We start from the raw sequence: 19253 nt of genomic DNA, 5'->3' as shown, positions 1-19253 counted from the left end.
CTGTCAAGAAATTCTCTCAAAATACATGTCTCTGTCCAGTGGCTTGAGGGTAATTGAGAATAATACCGAGGTTATTCATCCAAGAGCCAATCATTCAAATGTCTTAAAGCCCTGTGTTATTCCTTATGCCTTTCCCCCATGAGATTTAAAGTATGCCATGACAATGAGGCTCCCAATCCATACCAGATTGTTATGTGATGCGCAACTTGGAGAACATGTGTTTGCAGTCATACAAATGACCACCCCAGAATGAGAGGAATGAGAGCCCCCCTCGGGGATTTTATTGTCTGTCTGGATTAAACTACAGCTCATCAAACAAAGCATGTCTCACAAGAAGCTGCAGAAAAGCATGGGGGTGGGTGGACAAGGACTCATTAAAATAAGAACACAGGCATGAAGAGCATAATAGGAGAACAGGCTAGGAGGAGTCCTAATGACTGTCATGTGGACCCACTGAGAGAAGTCACAAGCTACATCAGCTTATGGGATATGGGTGGCGCAGGCAGACCTGCGGAGCTGGAGGTTAAGGACAAACACAAGCGTTTCTATGTGATCACTTAGTGCTCTGGGCATCCTAAACACATGCTAAACGCCTTTAAACTCTAGTCCGGTTGTCTTGACACGCCGGTACACACTCACTAGACTAGTAAAAAATCTCCTAAAGGGGTCATCATGGACCTCTCAGAGTTCAGAGGAGTAACAGCAATGCTGCACAGACGCATAGCCAAGTTTGTAGAACTGCCTGATCAACTTAATAAACAAGCTCGGAGCTTCTGGAACCATAATACTAGTTTGTTATAGGGCATATATGGAAATCCATATATACATAAACAAACCCACTTTGAGACAGTTCAAAGAATGAAAATTACATATTCATATCCATTGCTACATTTAATTTAAATAGATGTCATGTTTTTATGAAACACTACATAGGTACTTTTACACATACAAACACACACGTTTTTAGCTGAGTTGGCCATTTTTTATAAGTTTGCCTATTTGAATAGTAGGTACAAAGTAATAACTGTCAATCTATTGGTCTTAGTTTTAAATATATGATTTTGAGTTAGTCAACAGCCACAAGGCCAGGACTGTTTCCGGGGCGGGAGGGGCGATGCTAACTTTTACATATGCTCATACATGTGCAAACTTTTGTCAGAACGCATCTGACCTGATCCGTGCACAAATATATGTCTGATAATAGAGACGTTTCCTACATTTTGGGAAGAACGTCTTCTGAAGAAGGATCCTCTGAACTATTGTGATCATGTGACTGCCACGGTCTCACAGTGGATAGATTTTGCTGAAGGGTCTGTCTGGTTGAACACTGCTGCAGCTGGTAACAGTCTGCACATCTACAGGCTACGTCTCCTAGGCAGAGTGCAGGAGCGAGGAAAAGAATCACACAATTTCTGACTTTCACTTAGACGTGTTCTAAGAAAAGAACTCTCTGTCTGCTCCACCATCATGTCAAGCTTGTATCTGTGGATGGGTGTCTCTCAGCTTTGGGAAAGACAGAGAGCTGAGAAAGCCATTTTTTTCGGAACAGAGGTGTATGCCACACATTCCTCCCTAACATACCACTTCTGTCAAGCAGTGACCCGTTTTTTTCCATAAAACTACATGAGATTCTTGTTCCTCTGTTTGTCTTTGTATCAAACCACCTGACTTCATACTCCTCCTCATAAAAAACAAGGAAAGTATTTATCATCTGCATCCTCAATGTTTATGGATCTGTCAACAAAAAGTTAGTGAATATATCTGTTCTAGCAGGGTTCTTGTTTGTTTGTTTTTTATTTTGGTTTTTTAAGACAGTGTTTCTCTGCATAGTTCTGGCTGTCCTGGAACTCATTCTGTAGACCAGACTGGGCTCAAACTCACAGAGATCTGCCTCCTCTGCCTCCCGAGTGCTGGGATTAAAAGTGTGCACCACCACCACCCGGCTCTAGTAGTTTTTTAATCAAGGATGAATGCTGCTTTCTTCATCATTTCATGACAGTTAGAACAACATTTCTAGATTGCTGCATTCTTACTTAAAGCAGCAATCAGGCCATTGGTGCATTTACCCAGCTGCCCCAACATGACCCGCCACCACAGCTGTTTCTTGCCTGATGATATTTGAATCCAAGCTCCTGGTAAGTCCACAAACCCCCAAAGCCTATCTTTCATCATTCTCCAACAAATGTTTAAACAAGTTTCCCTGCTTCGAAGATTTGGATGTCTCCTATCAACTTTGCCTACATACCATTACATTATTAAGTATTTCAAGATCAGTACTGATAAGCTTCTTATAATTCTTTCCTGCAAAGCAGTGAACACAAATACCAAAAGAAAGGAGAGAAACATTGAGTATCGGTCTCAGGTTACACTGTCATTAGTACAAAAAAAGCATGAAAAAGGACATAAAAACAACATTCTATACATTTTTACATAGATTTCCAATCAATTGTATCTCATGCTGGGAATCAATCCATTCGCTCTTGCTTCAAGGGAAAAATGAAGTCTCAAACCAGAATGGGAAGCATGGTATGTCAAGCAGCTAGAAACAACATGGGCACACAAAATTCTCTTGAACCAAACATTCAGCCAAGCATACCACGGCTCACGTGGCACTCAGCCATCCCTTGTTTAGAAAAATAAGCTTAATTTGAATTACTTGAGCACTGGGTTTGCGGTGGGGCATTTTTCAGTGAACTGTGGGGGGATGGAAGGCGCTTAGCCCAAGATGGTTGAGTTGCAAAAATATTTGCTCTCTGATTTAGAATTCGAAAGTAACCTTGACTGTAAATGTCCATGTAGTCTCATTTGCTATTCCTGCACTACTGATTAAATCAGCCTGAGAATGAACACTCTGTTTCCCTTTCAACTTGTTCTGTCAGTTTTTTTTTTCTTTTGCTATATTGGCATCCATGCAACCCACAACAGAGATGTCACAATGTCTGCAGAGAAAATGGGGCTCTTCATAAGCCACCAGAGTGTATTCTTGATGTGGAGTCCCAGAGGGCCTTTATCTTTAACGTAGATTTGTTCTCCAAATATAAACTTCATTTGTTCATACTTAGTTGTGATCTCATTCTCTATAAAAGAAAATGTTTCCTTGGCTCTGAATTCCCTCTGACGTTTCTATTCCACTTTATTAGCATTCTTGGGTTTTGCTTTTGCAGTCTGTGGACAGCAAACCAGAGAAGCGTTGTCCTGGTACTTCGGGATGTAGATGCACACAAGACTGTTCTCCATTTTAAAGTCTACATTTCTAAGGGTAGAAGTAAAAACTTCCAAGAAGAGTCACTGGAAATGCTGCCAAGTTTGCCTTCTCTCCTGAGTTCAGTGCACAGAACTGCGCATAATCGTTTAGAACAGTGTTCACGTGAAGCCAGGCCAGTGAGATGAACTTGGCCAAGTTTCTCATAGGCTGCAGTAGGCTCAGCACTGGCGCCTTCTCAAGGAAATCCACATGTGCAAAGATGAACGAGGAATTTCTGTCATTTTTATTATGCCCTTTGGGAAAAACACCCTTCCTAGTAAGACATACTTCATTATCTCTTGGTTTTTAAAAGCATTTTTCATTCTAAAGAATTAAAGCTTTCTGTTCTATGTTTGGAGAAACAGCTCACTAACATAGGAGTCAAACACCTGGCTCTGCAGAAGATGAACATAGAGCACTTTCACTGTGGAGCCTGCGCCCCAAGACAGAGTGACCCTTCTAACATGACTATTTCTGTTTATTCCTAAATATATCAAAAGACAGCACATAATTTACTAAGTGGCATTATCATTGCTGAGGAGATTTGGGACAAAATTAGTGGACAATTGTAAATAAAATTTAAAAGACAGATGTCCTCAAGTCTCACAATAAGCTCTCATTAAAAGCAGAAATATTTACCTTTTTATAAGTTTCAGTTCATTGTGACTTTTGAGCTGCAAAAAGACTTGTGAGTTTATTTTATTGTTTTTTTGTTGTGCATCCAACTGAAAGTCTTTTAGGGAGGAAAAGCATTGTTATTGATTAATTAATCAGAAGTGTGAAGAATCTAGAGTTTTATATCTATTCATCACCAGTAAGAAGACAGTGATTGGCCCTTATTGAATAGCTATGTTCAGACTTTTCTTTTTTAAAATTAACCCCCCAGAGTATAATTGTCATCAGTTAACAAAACTGGCAGCCAGAGTTTAAAGTCACCATATCATTTGTTCAGTCCCTAGTTGTACCTATGGTCTGATTCTGAGTTTCTTGAATTCTAACATTCAAACCCCATTGTCATTTCTATGAGAACAAAACAACAAAAGATTAATTAGTTAGTTACCTGGTCCTAATAAAGTCATGGAAACTAAAAGTTAACCCAGAACAAAAGTTAATTTTTTACCCTTCAAATAACTGGGGAGCGGATTACATGTCCTTCAAAGTCTTTACAAAATAGCTTTGTTTAATCAAGGAAGAACATTTTCTAAGAAGTAAAATATAGATAGATTTGAACAAAGAGAAAGGCAGAGTTAGGCATGAAGGAAATACGGAAGAGAAATGATAAATGGATAAATTAGACCTAATTGCATCAATTCTTTTTATAACTATGAGGTCATGATGGCTGATCAGGGCTGTTAACTTAACTGCTCCCATCTGGAATCAATAAAAACCCAAGCAGCTGGACATACCTGTGAAGGACTGTCGTGATTGGATTACTTGGGGAGAAAAGACCCCATTAAGTCTGGCCACACCTTCTGGTTGCCAGCCTATACAAAAAGGCGAGGAAGAAGGGAACATTGACTTTTCCCCTGCTTACCTTCACTCCCGATTCAAGCTCATCTATCCTGAGCTGAGGCATTCTCTCACTGGAGGAAGAGCCTACTTCTTCAGGATTCCAATGGAGACTGAAGACCAGCTAAGATATCCAGTCTCAAGGATTCAACAACATCTGGATTATTGGCCTTTTGGTAGTTGAACTAGCTGCACCACAACCTGTAAGTGATTATATTAAAGTGTGTGTGTGTGTGTGTGTGTGTGTGTGATGTTTCTGGATCTGGATCTCGGTCTGTGTATGTGTGTGTATTGTGGTGACTTGGAAAATATGGCCCCCAAGGGGTGCCTAACTATTAGGTATTATGGATTTGTTGGAGTAGGTGTGACCTTGTTGGAGGAACTATGCTACCATGGGGGTGGGCTTTCAGGTCTCCTATGCTCAAGCTATGTTCAGAGTGATGCTGTTCACTTCCTGTTGTCTAAAGGGAAAGATGTAAGAATCTCAGCTCCTCCTACTCCAGCACCATATCTGCCTGCATGCCACCATGTCCTTCCATGATAATAATGGACTAAACCTCCAAAATGGTGAACCACCTCAATGGAATGCTTTCCTTGATAAGAGTTGCTATGATCGTGGTGTCTTCTTACAGCAACAGAAACCCTAAAACATGTATATATAAATGAATTCATATATTTTTTCATTCTTTCAATGCTGTTCCTCTGACAAATCCTGACAAACACAGAGGGTTTGAGAGTTATTCTAAAAAGCTTCTTATAAATATAAGGACCCTTTAAATTCTGGGTGGTCACTCAGAGTAGCAAGAAAGATTCATGAAGCTTTGCTATGAGCAGACTAGTTAGCAACTTTCACCTACAAATCAAAGAGTAGCCAGGCGTGCTTAGCTGAAATTTGTGTTGTGTGCTGTGGGGCAATGGTTTTACCCTGTAAGCATTTGTTTCTTGTACTTGTTTAATAAAATGCTGTTTGGCCAGGAGCCAGGCAGGAAGTATAGGCAGGGTGACCAGGCAGGAAGTAGAGGTGGGGCAATGAGAACAGGAGAATTCTGGGAAGAGGATTCTGCAGTCTGCAGTTGTGATCCAGACACAGAGCAAGCAAGATGTGACTACTTATCCAAAAAAGGTACCAAGCCACGTGGCTAACATGGACAATAATAATGGGTGAATACAGGTTATAAGAGTTAATAAGAAGCCTGAGCTAATGGGCCAATCAGTTTATAACTAATGTAGACCTCAGTGTGTTTCTTTGTGGCTGAGCGGCTGTAGGACCAGGTGGGACAGAAACCCCAACAACAGTTGTGCCAGTTTCCCATTACTGTAACAAACGTGATGCAGTCAACTGGTGGATAGAAAGGGATTCTTTCGGCTAATAGTTTCAGAGGTTTCGTCCATGTTCATTTGGCCCCTTACCAGTCTGCAGCAAAGGCAACAAGTTATGACAGTGAGCAAAGTTGCTTGCTTTGTGTTCTGGAAGAAAAAGAGAAACTGGCCCCCTCTCACAAGGCCCTGCTTCTTAAAGATGCTATTACATTCCATAAGATTGTGGGACAAGCCTTTATATTAAATCTCGCCCTTTCAGACACATTTTGCATTCAAACTGCAGCAATACCTATTGTTCAAAACAATTGGATGTCCTTCCTATAATTCAAGAGAGCAAAATAAACACTATACCACTTCATGAATCTGATTTAAACCATCTGCTAAAAGTGTTCCACTGAGGGGAGTACACTTTCAAGCCCAGAGATGCCAATGGACAGAGATGTCACAAATTCAACTTGAATAACAGATTTTCTTTATTGTACAGATCAGCAGCCCTATGGAAGGAAGGAAAACCAATGTTGTAAGCATCAGGAAACACGTACTGCTAACCAAAGGAACAGAACAAAAGAAGACTGTTTTCTTTCAAAATTGATAGTAAAGGTCAATGCTACTGGAATGAACTAGAGAACATATAAACTAAACTTGATATTTAAAATAAAAACCAGTGTCCCAAACTATTAAGATTTGTGACAAGCTCATTATGCAAGCTTATAAAATATTCTATACATTCATTTATGCAACAATATATATTAGTGGTGTGTTCTTTTTCTTTCCACAGCCTGGGTAGCTTTCAAACAGGATATAAGAGTGTTGAAAACTCAGAAGGAAGCAGTCAGAAAGAAAAAAAAAAACAATTTTCATTCACGGACTTTCCTCCAAGTGCTCTGACCAGATGGCCAGAGCCTTGAATGGTTTCATTTTCTCTGTATTGTGACACTGAATTCAGAGCTCCCATTTTAGGTACAACTTAAACAATTAAGAACAAGTTCAAATGTACATTCTGATCAACATATTCTCCCAATTGAACTATACTAAAACTCATTTTTTACTATCCCGGTAAAAGTATCCATTGTGAATGGCTTAATTTTCAACTGATACTCAGCTTACTACAGTTTCTTCTTTAGGCAGAGTAGCACTACGCACTGTAAGTTGGCTCTTAATTCACTTTGTAGCTCAAGGTAGCCAGTGGCTCACTATACATTCCAGGCTGGCCTCAGACTCATGCTTTTCCTTCTATAGGCTCTCAAGTGCTGGACTTATTAGCTCACATCTTTTCTGTTTGGAATCATGACTATTTTTGATACAGAACTGTTAGCACACTGACTAAGAACAATGAACCATCAATTCCAACAAACCTAAGAGCATAGGATCCTCTGACATAGGCCAACAAAAGTAAGATTTTTAAATATTTTCCATCAGCATTGCATCTTCTAGAAGCTAAGTAATGTGAATGGAAAATGTGCAATCTCAGCGCACACCTAAATCTGATGCAGTTTCTGTGTGAGATCTTATAAAAGATCTCCAAAGGCCCCATGGTGTTTGATCTAGATAAGAAAAAGTAACCTGCAGTTCACCTCACAAGAAAACAATATATGAGAGAAGGCAATGACATACATAATGCTTGAGGGAGCGAGTCCACACAGTAACAAACGGGGAAGGAGGAAACGTTATTTCCAAGTCAGTGTGGCTTTTTTTTAACACATTCCTGAAAACAAAGAGAATAATCAACATGCACAGATGTGACCAAACAGGGCCCTGTTCTACCCACACATATTTTCTCCTCTGCCCATGTACAGATTAACACACCATTCCCAGGCAGGTCACGGCAGAATCTCCTCCAATTTTGTTCTGTTCTGTAGACTGGGCGTCACTAAAGGTCTTAATTCTCAGCCAGTCATCTGATGGCTTACAGCTACTTTGGTCTGTTTTTGTTTGAGTTGGGAGCATGGAATTATGTTGCTTCCAGGCACAGTTCCAATTTTCTTGTTTTGATTTTAAGCTCTCTTGCGATGAATGAGCCCGGATATTACCTAAGCAACAAAACTTCAGAACCAACTTACAGCCCCATACCATCAATACTGCGTCTTTGTTACTACTTTACCTCTGATGCAGACAAAGGGACATTAATACAACTGAGAATTTTTTTTTTCAAATACCAAGTTGATAATTTTTAAATTTCATAACATTTACTCCAATTTGTGTTTATTTGTGTGTGTTTGTTCACTTCTATTTGACATATTGAAAGTAGAGCTTCAGAAGGGCAAGGGTTCAGACCCACTTCTCATTAGTGGTGGGCTCAGTGTAGTCCCAGACACTACATATACAATGCCATGAAGGAGAATTTCCGCATATCTCTCTCATTCTCACACTTACACAATAGTGCTGTTATTAACTCTGAGGATTCCATATATCATGCGTTGTATTCAGAATCTTTTTTCCTTTTGTTTTCGAGATTATACTACAATTACTGCATTTCTCCTTTCTCTGTCTTCCTCTGGCCCAGCTATCCCTCTTCCTGATGTCGGCCCAAAGGACTTGACAGCCCACTCTACAGATATTGGTACTTTTTTAAAACAGTAACAGCCAGAACTGGCAATGATAAAGTTGAAGTAAAATATCAATATGTTGAAATTTCCAGATAGAAATTTGGTAAAAATATTAAATCATTTTGATAGAGTAATTCCACAACTTGAGATGTATGTTACATAAACAATCACTGGGGCCTAGGAGATAGTTCTGGAGTTAAAGGGCTTTCGATGCAAGTGTGAAGCCTGACATTCAGATCCCCCAACAGTGACAGCAGGTAAGCAAGGGGCCTGCTGTCATTCCAGTGCTTCGAAGACAGAGAAAGATTTGCAGAGCAAACGGAATAGGAAATGAGCCATGGTCGAGAGCACTGGGCTCAGTGGGATACCCTGTCCAAATGAATATAGTAGAGAAAACGGGGAAACTCCTGAAGCCAGCCTCAGTCTGCACATGCATGTCCCTACACGTGTGCCCACACACATGAGAACACACATACACACGAGAAAACGGAAGAAAAAGTCAACAATGCCATGCAAATAACGATCCGCAAATGAAGTGAATTCCTGCTACAGAATGGAAGAATGAGATGCACCTGCAACAAACCCCACAACAGAAGTGAGCCCAGGAAGTTATGCGCTTCCGTATATCCAGTCGCTATTCGGACCATAGCGTCAAGACTGAGGCTGACACAGCTCCTGCTATGACACATTAATATTACTGAGCATACAGCGATGCACAAAACTAAGTAAAGTGAATTTTCCTCTGAAGTTCATTACTTGAATGTGTTGTTGTTATTGTTATTGTTGTTATAAAATTCAAACTGAGTGCAAAGTTCTAAACTCTCATGGATTTTAAGTCTCCAAAGAAAGCAGGAGAAATGGAATGCTATTGTGGAAATATGCTGAAACTGGTCAGTCATTTGTCTCTCAAGTTCAATTGGCTTTTAATAGCTGATTGCCGGCTACTGGGCTCCGGTCAGCAATACCAACCACAACTCTGTCTTGATCCCTCCTGGCATTCACAATTCTGCAAGAATGTGATAAAGTATGCTGCTGTTAGTGGATCGAAAGCCCAGTGGATGGATTTCATTAGAACTTGGCAGTAGATCTGACTCACAAAAATACACGACCACTTTTTCTCACCAGTCAACTTGTACTTATTCACTATAAGAAATGAGTACCAAAATAAGTAGATTGTGCTCATTAAACTAGTTTTATATACTAATCACATTTAAAACATCCTTTTTTCTACTCAGTACTCAAGTAGGCTAAATTCAGTTTTGTGAAACATGTACTCAAATCACACAAACAGAGACACTTAGAAAACTTACATAAAAGAATCCCAGTGGTCCAGATATGTATGGCATTTTAATTCCCAAGAGATACTTGACTTGTGAAGTGACAACATGGGTGGCAGCCCCCGTGGTCATCGCGCTGATCACAGGCTCTGTAACGAGGAACGTGGCACTGCCCAGCTGCAGCACAAACATAGCCATCTAAAAGGACAGAGGAGAGTTGGCCGTCACATTCAGGTGACATCCTCCGAGTTCCTAAAGAGGTGAGTGCTAGACACGTTTGGGGAATGGGTTTCTTTAAGTTGATCTATTCAGTATTTGTGTGTTTTTTAGAATATTACAAGGTTTAATAGTGTCCCAAATTTTACTAAGTACAGTATGCATGGTTTCATCAAAATTAGCCCAACGGTTTTCTCTCTGAATGTTGACCATTCTTTTCCTTATTGATCTGCTGGGAATGCAGTCATCAGATCTGACCAGGCTTCTGCGTTAATTCCTACTGGAGTTCACAATACTGAAAAAAAAAATGCAATAAAACAAACTGTTGTTTAATTGTGCTGCAAAATTAGGAAAGTATTTCCTTTAAAGGCAAAGAGAAAGATGTACTAGAATAACACGTGCATCTCTGTGGAAGAAAAATCAAATTCACATTAACATAAAAAATTTTCAAAGTATCAGAAAGAATCATGATTCACTACTTGATATCCAATAAATGTATAACTTCAAAGGCATTGAGGAAAGAACTTCTTCCCTGAGCTTCTGAAAAGCCTGATAAAATATCCTGGGCATCCACCCTAAAGGCTAATGCCTCCTAAGAAGACAGCAGACCTGTCTTCAGGTAGGAATACAGATAGATGAGACTATAGACCGGCAGGGAATAGGGATGGAAATACAGACAGAGACAGTGTCTTAGTGAGGCTTCTATTGCTGTGCAGAGACACTGTGACCATGGCAGCACTTATAAAGGAAAACATTTAGCTGGGAGTGGGGGCGGCTTACATTTCAGAGGTTTAGTCAATTATCATCATGGTAGGACATGGTGGCATGCAGACAGACATGGTGCTGGAGCTGAGAGACATGGTGCTGAAGCTTAGAGACCTAAATCTTCATCAGCAGGCAACAGCAAGTGGTCTGAGACACTGAGTGTGACTTGAGCATATATGAGACCTCAGAGCCCACTCCCACAGTGACACACTTCCTCCAACAACACCACACCTACTCCAACATTGCTACACCTCCTAATACTGCTATTTTCTATGAACACGCAGGGGGGTAATTACATTCAAATCACCACAGATGGGAGAGAGAGAGAGAGAGAGAGAGAGAGAGAGAGAGAGAGAGAGAGAGAGAATATACAGGAGGAGATGGAGAATAGGGATGTGTGTAAAGATGCAGGACTTTATAGAAATCACTATAAAAACAGTTTTCTTAAACATTTTTTATGACCACCAGCATTGCTGTGGGACAATGGTTTTACCTCGTAAACATTTGTTTCTTGTATTTGTTTAATAAAATGATGACTGGCCAGTAGCCAGGCAAGAAGTATAGGCAGAGTGACCAGGCAGGAAGTAGAGACAGGGCAATAAGAACAGGAGAATTCTGGGAAGAAAATTCTGCAGTCTGCAATCATGATCTTGACACAGAGCAAGCAAGATGTGACTGCCTTGCCAAAAAAAGTACCAAGACACGTGGCTAACTCAGACAAGAATAATGGGTTAATATCAGTTATAAGAGTTAATAAGAAGCCTGAGCTAATGGGCCAATCGGTTTATAACTAATATAGATCTCTATGTGATTTCTTTGGGACTTAACAACTTCAGGAACCTGGCAGGACAGAAACCTCAAACAACACAGCATCATCTTCTGTTTCAAAATGAGCTCATAAGGCAAAAACATGCTCCTGCCGTTTCTAGGATTGTATCTTTTGCCAGAGAAAATAGCAAGGGGGCTTTAAGAAGTTCTTTGACCATTTAAACTCAGTCACAGAATCAGTAAAAAGTAACATTTATTAGTTCAAAAGTAACACTAGATTATATTTGTGAGTATCCCTTCCAGAAAAAAGAAATAAGTAATGGTTTAATAATAGTATCTAGGTCAAGTCCTAAAATTCCTGTTGGAAAATGAAATTAAGAAAAGACCAGACAGAAAAATAGCAGAGAAATGTTCTGCAATCAAAAGGTTAACAGTGAGACTTAGAAGTTCAAGGTGTTATCTGCTACCACCAGAACATAAATTACAAAATGCATGACATCTATATTATGATAGCATTGCAATTCATGTTTGGCTGCCAGCAATAATGCTCTCATAAGTGGAGTTCCCTGGGCAGAAGCTGGAACATTAGCTTTATGGTCCTCTTTTCTTCCACATTCTAAATATGTGGCTGTGGAAAATCTACTTCAGTTCTTTGAACTGAATCATCATCCATAAGTTATTAGAATGATGTGTGTGCCCTGTCCATCTTTTCGAGCTGTGGCAAGGTGCATATAAAATAATACATGATAACGCTTTGAAACATGTAAATCACGCAGGATGGGTAATACAGAAAGATGTCATGGGGTATTTTACATATCTGCTCTGCACAGAAAACAAGCTATTAGTTTTGAAGACACAGATATGGCCACATCATATTTTTCAACTCTGGAAGCTTTGATAGAATGTGAGTGCAGAAAGGGTTGTATTGGAATTCTTGTGGGTTAGCAGCCACCCCTCATTCAATATCTGATAAGAGAAGAGTGAGAGGCATCAAGACAGAAATAAGGCCAGTTCCACTGCCAACACAGGAAGAAGAGAAGGCTATGGCTTCTGTCACTATGCTTTGTTTTAAAAGCCTTGTGTCAGTTCGGAAAGTAGAAACAAGACCCTGTTGGAAACTCCAATGCAACCAAGCTTACATGGGCACTAAAGGAACAAAGTGATCTTTGTGGCCTCTCTTGACTCTTGACATAGTCTGTTGATTTTATTCTGAAAACACAATCTAGAAAGACACTGAACCAAGAATTCCCAAGGATCTCTGTATAAGCAAGATCACAAATTCCCACTTATGTCACTAACTCTTTTAGGTCATGATGATGAAATTAGCATTTTATTAAACTCAAAAGAACATCAGCTTTGGGCCTTCATTTTATCAAAATGAATCATACATGTAGTTCATTCACACCTTTAAAACTCTGGAAGCTATTCACATAAATAAAAGGCTATACACTCCTGGAAGTTTGGGAAGTTCCCCCTCTGTGCCTAGGAGCTAATCATTGTTTTGAGACGCAAACTCTTAGAAGACTTTGCAGGACCGTCAACACTTCAACTTCTGCTTTTGCTTTACGTCCTAAACTACAAAGTCTCTTCAGATGGGTTCATGGCTTGCTATGCCTGAGAAATCTGAAGTGGCCACTAACAGTAACTGCCTAAACTATGACCTTCCTAACAGCTCGGTCATTTCTACAACCTACGCTTCCAAAATGAAAGGTCCAGAATGACTCTAGGGTGCCATAAGAGTCCAACCATTTCAAATGCTGAAAACATTGAACTCTACTAAGCCATGGAAATTAGAAACAAGGGCCTATCCTCTTTTAAAACACTGGAACCTCAACGACTGTAATACACTCCATACCCACAGATCTATGCCTTTAAAACATCCTGCAAGCAAGGGGCAAACATTGGGAACAGAGAGTTCTTGAGTGAAAGGCCAATGGGTCCCTCTAGCACTCTTTATGACATCGGCCACTGGGCAGGGATTGAAAACATACAGGAGACAGTACTTCCTTTTGTCTTTGCCTTTCTTTATTTTCAAGTTTTTGGAAACCTAGCTGTATTTACTGTATCTGTAGCCTTACCTTCTTAAGAGTGTCATGTGAAGGGAATCATACTATTTACTTTTACTTAAAATATAAATCGAGGATTCATTCAGGTCTTTGAATATTTGAAGTTTCCACAGAATTCTTCATAATCCAGATCAATGGCAGATACAAAGAGGGGAAGAAAGAGATGAAGGGAAGGAGAGGATGGGCAAGGAGAGAAGTGGGGAAAGAAGAGTGTTAAAGAACTCCCTTTTCCCATCATCCAAACTGCACCAGTTTATTCATGGGGGAGTTGATCTAGTACACAGAAATTGCTATGTACAACCTGAATGCAGCAAATTCTGGAACAGACAGCATTGGAAAGAGAACCCACAGGCTAGTCCAAGATCATCTACAAACTTAAAATGTAAAGTGGGGATTCTCAAGAATATTTCACTTAGGGCCCAGTATTAAGGATTTTGAAGCTCCTTTTACCAAAATGGATGATGATGATTGTATTATGGTTAATCAACTCCCCCCAAATAGTCATGCAATATCTAAGAAGAGCACAGATTTCATGCAATATACTGCAGCAGTTCACAACAATACCAATGTTCTAGGCTAATGTTTAACACCTCAAACATGTATTATCAAGATTCACTATCATGGTATTATTTAGTCATAGCTGTATAAAAAAACATGTGTTATATGCAAATTAAATGCATTTCAGATTTCGGTCAATTCTTTCAAGTGACCTTCAGACAATTTTTAAAATTTGATCAGGAAATGTCAATATGAGACAGCATGCATGTCAGGTGTGGTTGCTGTTCTGGGTATCTAGCCTATTCACTATGGCGAATCACTGACTTGTCCATTGATTGAGTACTTATGGAACACCCAGTATGAGACAGGCATAACACTGCTGCAAATTAGAGAACTTAATACATAGTTCACAACTCAAAATATAGACTAAGAAAAGGTGAAGTTTCAGTCTGCAGTCATCACCCAGACGCAGAGGAAACAAGATGAGATTGCTAAAAAGGTACCAAGCCATGTGATTAACACAGATAAGAATTATGGGCTAATATAAGTTATAAGAGTTAATAAGAAGCCTGAGATATTAGGCCAATAGGTTTAAAATTAATGTAGGCCTCTGTGTGATTTCTTTGGGACTGAACGACTGGGGAACCAGGCAGGACAGAAACCTCGGTCAACACAGGACTTTCTAAATACATGGAAAGAATAGGCAGATGTCCTCTACATAATTCCAAAGTTGTATGCAGATTGTCCCCACACCTTAATTCCCATTTTCTACAACATCCACTCAAAAACAGGCTACATGACAGTGCATGTGGTCAACGGACTTTACAGATATGTATTAAAATGCCAGAATGGAGCCCATTGTGTATCATGAATATAGGCTAATAAAAACTTTGTTTACAAAAAGAAAGAAAAAAGAAAATGTGACACTGGAATCTGGATTAAGACAGGAATATTGCAGGAGAAACCATTCCAGGAAGGGAGAATACAGATGTATCATAGTTCAGCTGGGTCATATGGAGAGGGCAGCTCTGTTTGCTTAAAGGGAGCAAAACCAGCCGAGAGGGAATAGCAGAAAATTCAACAAGAAACAGTGAAGTCAGAACACGCTGTACTCTAAACGCAGTTAAAGGGGAGTTTCTCGGGAACAAGTGACACCACTCTTCCATACATTTATTAAACACCTAATTTTGCCAAGACTTGTACAGGTCTGGCTCCTACATCAGAGCCTGGCTTTGGCAGGATTGATCCAATGTTAGAATGTGGGGCAAACAGCCCTTTAAAAGTAGGCATGAAAGAGGTGGCCAGAGAAAGAAAGACACAGCCCAAACCAGACAGAAAGGAAAGGATCACAAAAGTCTGGACTACCCCAGAGGCAAAAGCAGCACGTGTTTACCAAACATGGTTTGACCTTGAGTGCTACAGAATGTATCAGAAATCCGCTTGCCTTAAGAGTTTTTCTATTACACTTACGTGGTTGAAGAGTATGCCATAATATATTGGGTGGTCAGACCTTTCCTGCAGTACTAAGTGAAACAAGAGACCGCGAAGGGCAGAGCTATCAGGGATGCACTGCTTGGCTTTTCTGCCTTCCTTTCTAATCCAGCCAAAGGACAACATGGAGTCAGCTGGAAGGATGGAGGTATCACGTTACTAAGAGACAGGAGTGCACAGAGTTGAAAGGTAGCATGGCTGTATTTTTAATTTCCATCATGAATGGGAATAATTGTGAACAGAAGAAGTAGGAGATTCTGCTGACTCAGCTGGTCTATTCAATAAGAATAGATCAAATAGAATATAGATGAAATTAGAAAATTCTAAACTTGGTTAACCTCCTTCGTTAAAAACTGTCATACAATTTGAAAGATAAAGAATTATTTCCTGTCTTTTAGTTTAAAAGGAGGGGGGGAGGAGCAAAAAGGAGCAAATCTGAAAAGGAAAAAAACAAAACAAAAAAAAAACCAATCATTTAATTTTGGTTATTTAACATAGTGAAGCTACTAACATTTAATTGACCTTTCTCCCCTTTAATTTCTCTAACTCATGGCTATAAGGCACCAGCTGCTGGGATTAGGGAAATACACAGTCTATGTTTCGCAGAGGCCCACAGTGCATGAAGGAAGGCAAACATGCAAATACTGTTTTCTGATGTGAAGAAACCTTAGAAGGAAAGGAGAGAGCAGTGCCTTATGGGAACACAGAGTTACATGACCGCCTCCATCAACAGGGAAGAGGTCTACAAGTGTCTGGGGAGAGACTTTCACCAAACCACTAAGCAGCTGAGCAAGCAAGGAACCTGGATTTCCACCCACTTTACAATGTGAGCCGGGAGCACAGGCTGTTGGAATTGTTCAGGAAGTGACATATTGGAACGAGCAAGAAGAGGGCTGAGCCAGAAATTGGTGGCTTTGCTGTCCCTCTTCCCTTTCTCAGTATCAGCCTAGAAAGCAGAGTCTGGTAGCACCCACTTGCAGTCTCAGCACTGGGCAGACCAAGGCAACACAGCAAGTTCAAAGACAGCTTGAGCTACACAGTGAGAACTTGTCTCAAAAATAAACAAATAAGACTGTAAGCTGTGCGAGACAGATGTTATAAGAATCCAGACTATAGTACAAATTCTACTATGCCATTGCTTAGTTATAATATTCTGTCTAAAAGCCTAAAGGTGGTTGGAATTCAGTATCATACTTCCCTGCGTGTGATCACCAAACTCTACCCGGTTTTAACAATAGATGGGTACTGTGGTACACATTTGCAATCTGGTCCTGGAGAGGCAGAAAACAGATAGATCCCTGGGGCTCACTGACCAGGTCAGCAGCATACTATTTCAAAATTCTCGGTGGATGCTGATTGAGACGCAGCACTGATGTTGTCCTGTTGTCTGAGCACATACATGCATAGGTACACATAGGAACAATATGCACAAACACGCACAGAAACACAAGAGTTATATAAGGCACTTACTTATCAGTATCTCTTCATATGCGTAATATGGTATGTTACTCATTTTCAGATGTCAGTGAGGCCTGAGTTTATAAGTTTATGTAGTAATCCTAGAATGTGGTAGATAGCAAAGACTGCTTTTTAACATGAATTTTTTCCCTTTTATACTTTTTTGTATATTTTTATTGATTTTTATTGAGTTCTACATTTTTCTCTGCTCCCCTCCCTGCCTCTCTCCTCCCCTTCAACCCTCCTCAAAGGTCCCCATGTTCCCAATTTACTCAGGAGATCTTGTCTTTTGCTACTTCCCATGTAGATTAGATCTATATTTGTCTCTCTTAGGGTCCTCATTGTTGTCTAGGTTCTCTGGGACTGTGATTTGTGGGCTGGTTTTCTTTGCTTTATCTTTTTTATGTGATGATTGTCTTTCCTTTTATACTTTTAAGAATGGCAGAACTCTATCTTATTTAAATAGTTAAATAGTTTATGACTTCAGTCTTTCAGGTACAAACACAGCTAGATAATTTCAACCAAACAGAATAATGATTTCCTGACTCAAATGGTTGTGAACAATAGAATGATATCAGAAGAGAATAGATCATTCTCCTCCTTTACAGAAAAAAATAAAGCTGATAATTTTCAGAAAAGATTAAGTATGATACATGGAAAAGAGAGGGAAAACTATTTTACCTTAAGTCCTTCTGCACTCATGAGCATCTTATTTCTATGCTAAGTATGACTAGTGCAAAACTACAAGTAAGTGGAAGAGTTTGTCATCCCTGAAGACTTAAGGCCATGTGTATCTGGAAGCCACTGGGGCAATAACGCTGGGCTCTGTCACTGAACCACGCCCCCTTCTGCCGCCAGTGCTTACGCAACTGTTAAACAAAGCAGCCGTCTATGCCTAGTCCTCCAGGGCAGAAACCTTGTCCTGTGGTTGCTTCAGAAAAGTAGAGCTTGGGAAAATTTCCAAAATTCAATGGGCAAAGGACAGTCCCAGGCCTCTAGGTTCTTGGAAAAAGAAACAGGCAAATTGCCCATCGTGGAGACTAATAAAAGCTACAGGAACATCCACGGCACCGAATGTGCAGTGGCTTTTACTGAGTGCTTGCTTTTCTACAGAAACATGTGCTGATCTTGCATCTCAAAAGTTCAACTCCGAAGTTAACAGCTTGTTGCTGGGGTGTGTGAGCAAGTCAAGAGAAGATTCATTACTGCTACTGGCTTTTGGCTAAAAAACTTGTTTTTCTTTTTCTTGTCTGTGTTTCCTCTAAAGTAATATTAATAATGCATAATTGTGCCAGTTGCACTAAAAACTGTTCTTTACCAATGACGATATGCCTTAGAGAGAGATGATAGAGAGGCAGGGGATCTGAGTCAGTGTGATATGAGTTAGTGTGCCCGAGAGTGTCTGCTGAGCAGGCCTGAGGACCAGTGTTCGACTGCAGTACCCACATTAGAATGCCATGCATGGCCATGCACATCCGCTACCCCTGTGCTATGGATGGCAGAGCCAAGAGCTCATTGTCATTGCTGGATGTCAAACTAGCTCCAGCCTCAGTGAGAAAGTCTCTCAAGAAAGTAAATCAGAGAGTGAAAGAGCAGGTCCTTGACATGTTCCTCTGGTTTACATGTATGCACAGGCATTGTACCTGGGCACATACATTCACATACAATGAGAACAGGGCTCAATGAACAAAGTACATACACACAAACATGAGGACCAAACTTTACACCCAGCACATATGTGTCAGTGGCAAGATAGCCCACCTGTAATTGCAACACCTGGGAGGTGGAGAAAAAGATCCCTGGAGGAAAATGGCTACCTAAATGGGCCAAGTCAGGCAGTTCTGCTACTAAGTGAAAGACCCTGCCTCAAAGAGTGGAGAAACAAATGAGACTGACATACATCAACCTCCAGCCTCCACATGCACACAAACACATGCATGTGAGTATCACAAATGTGCCAACACAAATACCACACATACATTGCAAAAAGGAAACAAAGAAATGGATGATATAAATTAGAACAAAAGCATTAGCCTTGTGTCAATATAGCTATTGTATTGTGTATAGTAAGAAAGTAAATGAGTTCTAACAGTAA

The 19253-nt window shown here is 40.1% G+C and overlaps 1 protein-coding gene across 2 annotated transcripts in view; it reads right to left on the bottom strand.

The window, feature by feature from the left end:
* Positions 1-19253, bottom strand: part of Slc26a7 (solute carrier family 26 member 7) — a 105352-nt gene that overhangs the window by 41010 nt on the left and 45089 nt on the right. Inside the window, exon 4 of one of the 2 annotated variants that reach the window (XM_057790993.1) lies at positions 9930-10094. The exons of the other annotated variant lie outside the window; for it this stretch is intronic. Within the exon in view, the coding sequence (XP_057646976.1) occupies positions 9930-10094 (165 nt within the window). The remainder of the gene's footprint in view (positions 1-9929; positions 10095-19253) is intronic. 2 annotated transcript variants of the gene reach the window in all.

Source organism: Chionomys nivalis, chromosome 16, assembly GCF_950005125.1.
Source record: "Chionomys nivalis chromosome 16, mChiNiv1.1, whole genome shotgun sequence".
Classification (NCBI taxonomy): Eukaryota; Metazoa; Chordata; class Mammalia; order Rodentia; family Cricetidae; genus Chionomys; species Chionomys nivalis.
The sequence above is the reverse complement of the archived record's forward strand: the minus strand, read 5'-3'. Positions and strand labels throughout refer to the sequence as shown.